Source organism: Galeopterus variegatus, unplaced genomic scaffold (assembly GCF_000696425.1).
Source record: "Galeopterus variegatus unplaced genomic scaffold, G_variegatus-3.0.2 Scaffold6235, whole genome shotgun sequence".
NCBI lineage: Eukaryota > Metazoa > Chordata > Mammalia > Dermoptera > Cynocephalidae > Galeopterus > Galeopterus variegatus.
This window is the reverse complement of record NW_007732346.1, coordinates 62,042-70,740: the sequence shown is the minus strand read 5'-3', so window position 1 is coordinate 70,740 and position 8,699 is coordinate 62,042. Positions and strand designations below refer to the sequence as shown.

At 56.3% G+C, this 8,699-nt stretch overlaps 2 protein-coding genes across 9 annotated transcripts in view; both read left to right on the top strand.

The window, feature by feature from the left end:
* Positions 1-7,354, top strand: part of KXD1 (KxDL motif containing 1) — an 8,291-nt gene extending 937 nt beyond the window's left edge. For 2 of the 7 annotated variants that reach the window (XM_008590626.1, XM_008590627.1), the window contains exons 2-6: positions 2,673-2,794; positions 3,778-3,930; positions 5,413-5,459; positions 6,389-6,610; positions 6,826-7,354. In XM_008590626.1, coding sequence (XP_008588848.1) covers positions 2,694-2,794; positions 3,778-3,930; positions 5,413-5,459; positions 6,389-6,610; positions 6,826-6,884 — 582 coding nt within the window. In that variant the 5' untranslated portion in view covers positions 2,673-2,693 and the 3' untranslated portion in view covers positions 6,885-7,354. The other 5 variants (XR_551841.1, XR_551840.1, XM_008590630.1 and 2 more) reach the window with 5 other exon arrangements.
* A 1,159-nt stretch (positions 7,355-8,513) lies between these two features.
* The window catches only part of UBA52 (ubiquitin A-52 residue ribosomal protein fusion product 1), a 3,484-nt gene continuing 3,298 nt past the window's right edge, over positions 8,514-8,699 (top strand). For both annotated transcript variants that reach the window (XM_008590625.1, XM_008590624.1), the window contains exon 1: positions 8,514-8,573. The gene's annotated coding sequence lies outside the window, so the exon portion shown is untranslated. The remainder of the gene's footprint in view (positions 8,574-8,699) is intronic.

The following is an 8,699-nucleotide window of genomic DNA, read 5'->3' as shown; positions in this document are numbered from 1 at the left end:
CGCCGGGCCGGGTCGGGCGCGGCCCCCGGGCCACCGTGGGGTGGGGCGCGTCGCTGGCCACACCTGGGCACGCCTGCTGCGCACAGGCCTCAGTTTACCCGTCTGCGCAGTGGATGCTTGGGCAGCGCCGTGGGCCGGATCCAGGTCCGGGACGCGGGAGTTGTGGCCACCTGCGTTCAGATCGTGCCGTGTACCCGGAGCCGGGCATTGGCCCGTTTGTGCCTCAGTTTCCCCGATTTGGGGGAGCGGGGCGTGAGGGGACATTCGAGCCCCGCCCCACTTGGGTGTCTTTTTTTTTTTTTTTTTAGCTTGGGCCGCCGTGTTAAATTTTATTAAATGACCTGAATTTAACCGTGGCTTCTCTTTGCCTCGTCCTGTGATCTTGGGCAACTGAGTCCGCCCCCGTGAGCCTCAGTTCCCCTCGGAGATGATAGTGTCTGCCTTGTGGGAGTGTTTGAGGGTTAAATGAAGTGCTGTACTAGTGTTTGCTCATGTTCTTGGAAGCGCCTAGGAGGCCCTTGTTAAAATGCTGGTTCCCGGGACGGAACCGCACTTCACACTGCCCTTGGAGAAACAGCCTGCCTGCCCTGAGGTCTGCTCTTTGTCACCGTTGGTTTCAGTCCCCACAGCCAGCACTATGAGATCTTGATTCTTGTTCCCATTTTGTGGATGAGAAAAGTCATTCAGGGAGGTGAAGTGACTCTCTCAAGGTCACACAGCCTCCTTGTCAGCGTGTTTCTTCCATATATGTATTTGGCGCAGTGACCAGAGCTCTTGCTTTGTCATTTCGACAGTGTGTGTGGACCAGACTAGCAGTAGTCAGGGAAGGTTTCTTCAGATAAGCAGCTGCGGGGGGCGGGGAGTGGGGGTTGCCATGAACCCCTCAGCCCTCACATCTGGGAGCCAGAAACAGGAAAGAGCCCCGCTTTAAAGCAGAACTTTATTTCCGTAGGTCCAAATACTGTACCTGGCAGGCACTAGCCGTGCCTCCCCCCCATAGCTCTGCCCTTTGAATCCAAGTGTTCTCTTTATACAAGATCATGCCTTCTTGGAAATGTAGAAACTGAATGCCCCTGCCTAGCATGTAATTGGAATTCAATAAACATAGTGACTGTTAAGAGGGACGAGGTTTCACCAGGTGTGGCAGCTTAGGTGTGCAAGGGGATGCAAACCACCAGCTAGATTCAGGGCACAGACACTCTTGGCCTTCATGGCGTTTTGGAAAAATCAGTTGTTAACATTTGTAAATGACATGAGCATGTAATTGGAATTCAATAAACATAGTGACTGTTAAGAGGGACGAGGTTTCACCAGGTGCGGCAGCTTAGGTGTGCAAGGGGATGCAAACCACCAGCTAGATTCAGGGCACAGACAGATACTCTTGGCCTTCATGGCGTTTTGGAAAAATCAGTTGTTAACATTTGTAAATGACATGATTTCTTTCACACACACACACACACACACACACACACACACACGTTCCTGTTTCTGTTTTTCTCCTGGGAAAAAATCAGAAGTCGGGCACAAATTGGCTGCTATAAGCAGCAGCTGTCCCATCAGGGGTGGCTACTGCACACCTATTCAGATTCACACCTTTGTGGAACCCGTGGGCTGTGGGCATTTCTTGTGATGCAGACTCACTGTCTGGGTTATCATGGCCCAGTTCCTCTCTCTCTGAGCCTGTTTTCTTGTCTATACATAAGGATGATAACAGTTCCCAGTATATGAACTTGGTGCCTTGTTTAGCATACGTAGGTACTCGATAAATGGGAGAGTAGATTAAGTGGGCTCTGAACACCTCTCCTGATCCTGTGAATCTTAACCAATTGCAAGTAGGCCTTTCTGTCATTAAATGGGCCCCAGAGCCAAGTTATATCAGGATTCCAGATTTTTCCTGAACTCCCCAGGAGGGTCATTGCTGTGGCCCCTCCTGCCCTGCATGTTCTGGGAAGCCTCCGCCCACCCAGATGGTCATGTTTGTGCCAGGGAAACTGGGAACCACAGAGCCATCTGGGTTGCTGGGGCCCATAGCTTGGCTGCAAGTGCCTGACATTCTTGGCTTTAATTTGCTAATAAAAGTCTAGAGTCAGAGCTGAGTTTGTAAAATTCTGTTTGCCTCCCAAAACAAGGTTCTGGTGATCCCTCACTGTGAGCCAGGTTCTAGGCCGGGCTCTGGAGACAGACACATCTTTGCTCTCTTGGAGCTGACACTGCTGTGGGGGCAACAGGCAAACAGGTCAAGTAAAATAATTTCAGGAAGAGGTAACCCATTGGCAATAGTCACGATTTGACTAGGCGGCCATGAATATCCTGCTAGTGGGGAGAGCAGGCACAAGTGTAGGAGGATGAGAGAGGAGGCTGGCAGATCTGTGCAGGTGAAAGGTGCCCATGGCCTTGGGTCGTGGAGGTGGGGGTGGGGGGTGATGGCATCCTAATGTGCTTGGGTGCAGGTTACAAATCTGACCTCGTTTAGTTTTCCCAATACCTCTAGGTTCCCAGGATGACAAACCTGAGGCTCAGGTGGCAAGACTGAGTCATGGTCACACATCCCCACTGCAGTGTTGGGTCAGACCCCAGCCCATAGGTTTCCTGGCCCCGCCTCTTTGCCCCACCTACCCTGGTGAGTGGTGCAGACCAAAGACTTCACTTTCCCATTTTCCCACCTGTTTCAGGCAGCGGAGGAGGAGAAAGAGATGGACCCCCCGGACTCGGCCTCGAGGGTCTTCTGTAGCCGCATCCTGAGCATGGTGAACACAGACGACGTCAATGCCATCATCCTTGCCCAGAAGAACATGTCAGTGGTGGCTGTGGTCCGTGCGTGGGAAGGAATCCACTCACTGGCCAACATTCTTGCCCTGCCCGCCCCTACCCCGGGCCCACACTGGTGATAAAATGAAGGAAATGAGCAAATCTGCCGGCTGGCTCCAAAGTAAATTCCTTCCTGGCCTGGAGGCGAGGCTTTGGCACAGGAAGCAGGGCTCTGGGAAGGTTTTGCAGCTGTGGACGGCTTGGCGGGGGCTGCAGGGGCTCCTGTCCCAAAACCTGGGGTGGGGAGAGTTGGAGGGACCAGAAGGGGCTGCAGGGGGTTTTAAAGAGCCAGTGGGCTGACTTCCTTTTGGGGACCTGGTCTCTCAGAGCCCATGCTGTGTCTGCAAAGTGTCTGGGGTCTCTTGGAGGGGGTGTGGATGCCCTTTGCCCTCACTGGGGCTTGGCTCTTTGGCCACGGAGCCCTTACCCTGATTGCAGCCTGCCCTGTGGGGAGGCAAGGCTGATACGGCCTTGGAGTGGAAGCACCACATCCCGGAGCTTCACATTTGTGTCTTCAAGCTAAAGACTCTCCCCGTCCTCCACTTGCAGCACAGCACAGACCCGATTTCCTTATTTTCTCACCATGTGCTGGGGGTGCTAGGTGTGCCTGGGTTTCAGCAATACCCATCTCTCTCCTGAGGAAATCCCAGACTGAGGGGAGTTAAAGCCAGACGCAAACCCTCCAGGGCCCGTGGTGTTGGGGCTGGGCAAAAGGAACAACCTGGTGCTAATGGGGTCAAAGGAGGAGCAGAGTCTGATAGTTAGAGGGGGTAGAGAAGCCTACATGAGAAGGACCCACTTGAGTGGGGTTTTGAAGATTGAATAGGAGTTCGCTTGATAGCTCACACAGCAGGTAGAACTATAAAGGATATGCAAATGGCACAAGCTTAGCATGACCAGTTGGCAGGGCCAGGTTGGGGAGGGCCCTGGAGGCTGGTGGGGGAGCTCATGCTTTCTCTGTGCCATCAGGCTGGACCGCTTTGAGAAGACCAATGAGATGCTGCTGAACTTCAACAGCTTGTCCAGTGCCCGCCTGCAGCAGATGAGTGAGCGCTTCCTGCACCACACAAGGACCCTGGTGGAGATGAAGCGGGACCTGGACAGCATCTTCCGCAGAATCAGGTGGGTGCTTGGCCCCATCCCGCAGCCCAGCTGACCTCTGCCTCCACCTCCCCATCTGAGATTTGGTTTCCGCAACATAACAGGGAGAAGGGGAGATTCCACTTCTTTGTTTTACAAGGCTTCATTGCACACTTAAGTGTCCAAGAAGATCTAAACTCTGGGATAAAAATCTTGAAGGTTTTTAATTTAAATTTTATTTCTTTTTCGAGAATGTCACACAGCACTGGACACATAATGTACAAGACAGGAAACGGTACACAGAGAAGAGCAATCCACTCACCCCTCTCGGCCCCCACCCAGGTGTCCTCTCAGTAGGGAAATGAGATTTCCAGTTTTTATGGGTCCTTACCAAGCTGGTTTCTGTGAGGACAAGGAAAGACGATGTCCACGTCCCTCGGCAACAACAACACTCAACGTGGCCCCCAGGGCTGCTTGTGCCATCACTGCTGCCACTAACAGCCGCAGCTGGCACACCCGGGCCCAGAACGAGCTGGTGCCACAGCAGTATTTCTGCCAGACTGTGTCCCGGGGGGACAGCTGCCCTCACTGGCAGACTTGGGGAGCAGGTGCTAAAGAGTGAGGAGAACATGTTTTATTGAGCAATCTCTTGCGGAAATCACGAGATGGGCTGGTTAAATCCTTTCTAAAAGCACATCTTTTCTGTGGCATCTCACCAGGCCAGCTGCCCAGGCATGGTGTGCAGGTGGCAGGAACCCCAAGGGTGGGTACCCAGGGGTGCATATCCCTATCACCCTTATCAGGAAGGAATAAGCGTATCCACACAGTTGTGTACAGGGCACCAGCCATGGTGGTCTTTATAGGGGGCTGGCTGGCTGCAGTGAAGGGTGAGAGATTATGCTCTAAAGACCCCTTTGCCATTCTTTGTAAACATGGCTGCATTACTTCAGGAAAAGACAAAAATCAGACAGCTTAAAAAGGAAAGAAGCAGGGCCGGCCCGGTGGCTCACTGCTACAGTGTGCCGCTTGGGAGTGCGGCGGCGCTCCCGCCGAGGGTTCGGATCCCACATACAGACCGGCCGCTCACTGGCTGAGCGAGGTGCGGGAGCAACGCCGAGGGTTGCGATCCCGTTGCCGGTCCCGGTCCGGTACGGGCGCGACACTGAGGGTTGCGATCCGTTGCCGGTCACGAAAAAAGACGAAAAAAAAAGGAAAGAAGCATCCGAAGTGTGGAGGGGGTTAGATGTAAGAAGGGCACTGCAGGTAGAGGGCCCAGCCAGTGCCCAGGCTCTATGACAGTGGGGTGGTTGATGCCCACCCTGGGGTGGGAGGTCTGCTGGGAGGCTCTCAGGGTCCTGACTGCCAGGCTGAGCACCTCCCCAGAGCCAGCAGCTGTGATATAACAGACGGTGAGGGGAGGCTCCTGCTGCCTGCCCAGAGCTGGCAGCAAGGGTTCCTGGCCAGCACCAGGCCCAGCCTGTCTGCTCGGCAGGTTCAGCCCTGTGTGCCTTCCCTTCCCCACAGGACATTGAAAGGGAAACTGGCCAGACAGCACCCGGAGGCCTTCAGCCGTAAGTGTCACCCCAGGCTCCTGTGCCCCACATCTAGCCTCTGTGCCTGAGGATGCCAGCACCCTCAGCCCAGGGCTGGCTTCCGGAAAGTCACCTTAGGGGCTGACACTGAGCCCAGGCCCTAGTGGGCAGTGGGTACAGAGAGACCTGGGGCAGGGGGCAGGGTCGGGGGTGCTGGCCTGGTCCTCTCAGCAGCCTGCACAGCAGGTGCTTGGACCAGGGTCCCTTTCCTGGGGGGTGGTTGCACAGGGGAATGTGGACAAGCACAATGAGAGTCCTTGTCTCAGTGTCATGTACCCCTAAGCTAGGCTGTTACCAACAACCCCTGAGGTTGGGGCTGCGAATATCCCCATTTCACAGAAGGGGAAACTGAGGCTCAGAGGGGACGCGACTTTGTCAGAGGAAGCACAGCCAGAAAGGGCAGGAGCGAGACTCGAGTTCATGTCTGTCTGGCTTCACAACCCAAGAGTGCTCTGGGCCACCACTCTGTGTCACCGCCACTTCAAAGGGTTCCCCCACGCTGAGCCTCAGTCCACCCCATCTGCTGAATGGGCCAACAGCTCTCCATCCCAGGGATGCTGACAACCACAGGGTGTAGACTCCTAGTTTACAGAGCAAGGAGCTGAGGAGAGGGCAGGTGAGGTGCCTGGCCCAGGTGACACAGTGGGGGGGAGGGGCGGGAATGACGGGGCCAGGCTCTCCTCACCCCTAGGGCCCATGTCAGCCTAACCCCAGAGCCTGTGTCCTTACCTCACCTCATCTTAAAGGACAGCCTCTTACCTGCCTGGGCCTCAGTTTCCTCCTTTGTAAAAAGGGCTGAGTCATGCCCTGATGAGGTATGGAGAACTGCTGGGTCACATGCACAGTAAGGCTCACATCACAGGGCCCAGCAAGGTGACTGAATCAACTCCTGGGCCTCCTTCCCCCAGACATCCCGGAGGCGTCATTCCTGGAGGATGAGGATGAAGACCCCATCCCGCCCAGCACCACAACCACCATTGCCACCTCAGAACAGAGCACGGGGTCGTGTGACACCAGCCCTGACACCGTCTCACCCTCCCTTAGCCCCGGCTTTGAGGACCTGTCCCACGTCCGGCCTGGCTCCCCTGCCGTCAATGGCCACAGCCAGACTGATGAGGAAGAGATGCTGGGCGAGTAGCCCTGCTCCCTGCACACCATGGGGTCTCAGGGCGGCGGCACTCCCCCCACCACCCACGTGTCTGAGGTGGCAGTGGGTAACCCTGCCTCAGAATCATCATCTTTGCCACCCTCTTCTGTCATACAGGGCTCCCTTCCTAGGGGTGTGGGATTCCTGGGGGTCTCTAATTCTCGCTCCTTCCTCCCTAAGAACATCTCTCTTCTGCAGGCACTTCTGCCATGCCAGGGCACATCCGTCCCAGCTGGAGTCACGGAGCTGGGCACTAGGGAACTTTTCCAGAGCCAGGCCTGCGGTCGGCTCTGAACAATATTTAAAAGGTTCCCAGACACAAGAGCAAGATGTCCCTTGCCCCCTGGTGAGGACCTCCTTGAAGTGGACGAGCAGTGTCACATAGGAGTTCACCCCAGCCCACCCCTGCACCCATTAATTCTGGTTTCCCTGCCCCTTCGTCCAACAAAAGTCTCAAATACTTCCTCCGGTTGGTCTCTCAAGGGGGTTTCTGAGACAGGTAAAAGGCTTGAGACGGAGGCTGGCCATCCACTCAGCCCTGAGCCTGATGAGGCCTGTGTTTCTTTGGACAGAGATGTGGCCTTGGGGGCCTAGCAGGACTCCGTGGAGCAAGCCGAGTCACCTTGGAAAAGAGTTTAACAGAATATTTTTGTATCCGATGTTTACAGATGCTGTTGAGAAGTTATCAATAAAAAGACTCATCAATAAAAAGGGAAGCTTACACCCAGCTGTGGCTTCCTTCCATCCTTGGGCCCTGGTGCCCAGAAGGTGCACAAGTGCTGAGTATGGGGCAGGGGACCAGGCACCACTGAGACAGGAGACGTAGCTGCTCTTGGTGGGAGTCCCCTGTGGTGGCAGCTATAACTCAAGTTCCCATGACCACCTAGTTCCTTGCATGTGCTGTTCACTCTGCCTGCAACTCTGTTCCCTCACCTCCTTGAATAACTTCTCCAGGCCTCAGCCCCAGGGTGAACTCAGGGAGCCTGACTGGGTCCCGCTCCCCATTAGACACTGTCCCTGAGTCGTCCCCTCATCTTTGGACACTCAGAAATGATAAAGGCATTTTCCCAGACACGAATGTGTCTGCTATTGCGTGGTACATAGCGGGCCCTGGGAAATGGTCAAGGAAATAAAGAAGTAGGCTGCCAGTCTTGCAGACAACTTCTCCGTCCTCACCTCTTTCCCGTGCCCGGCACTTTCCCCAAGTCTCGGTCCTGCATCCAAAACAGACCTGGGTCCCACCGAGGAAATAAAGAAGTAGGCTGCCAGTCTTGCAGACAACTTCTCCGTCCTCACCTCTTTCCCGCGCCCGGCACTTTCCCCAAGTCTCGGTCCTGCATCCAAAACAGACCTGGGTCCCACCGGCACCTTTCACTACTCCCCGTCCCCCTTTCTTGGGCGAATGCACCTGTCTCACCTGCTCTCTCTGCTCCTGTACGCTCGGCCCTGAAACCCTTCCGTGCACGGCGGCCAGAGAGCTTTCTGATAACCGTCTCCACTGTTAGCAGCCTCCGGTGGCTCCCGGGGTCTCCTACCTCGGCCCCTGAGCCTCCTACCTTCCCTGCCCCGACCCTGCATCCTGGACCCGCAGGTCCTCCGCGGGGTGCCTGTGCTTTAACAGAAAGCATTCGCCGCTCTGCTCAAGTACTCCGAGTCCCGCCAAGTGCCAGCAGCTGTTGGAGGCCCGGAGACAGGGGGCCGCAACACCTGCAGAGGTGAGGCCCTCCGCTCACGTGACCCGGAGTGCGGATCCCACAGCGGAAACCCGCGGGCACAGCCCGCCCGCACGCGTCGCGGCTTCGCTCGCCAGCACTTAACATGGCGGCGGGGCGGGGCGTGGATTGTGACGCAGGCGCGTGGCGTGCCCCATGCGCAGGCGCTCTCAGCAGCGCGCCGCGGTTTCCGGTTCCGCCGCCCTCTTTCTCTTCAACGAGGCGGCCGAGCGGGTTGGTGGCCGAGGCTGTGCGGGCTCGTTTCGGGCCGGTCGGGTCGGGGCTGCGGGGGGCGGCCCTGAGCCGGCCCACGAGGGCTGTGGGCGGCGGGGCGGGGCGCGCGAGGCCGAGGCTCGGGTC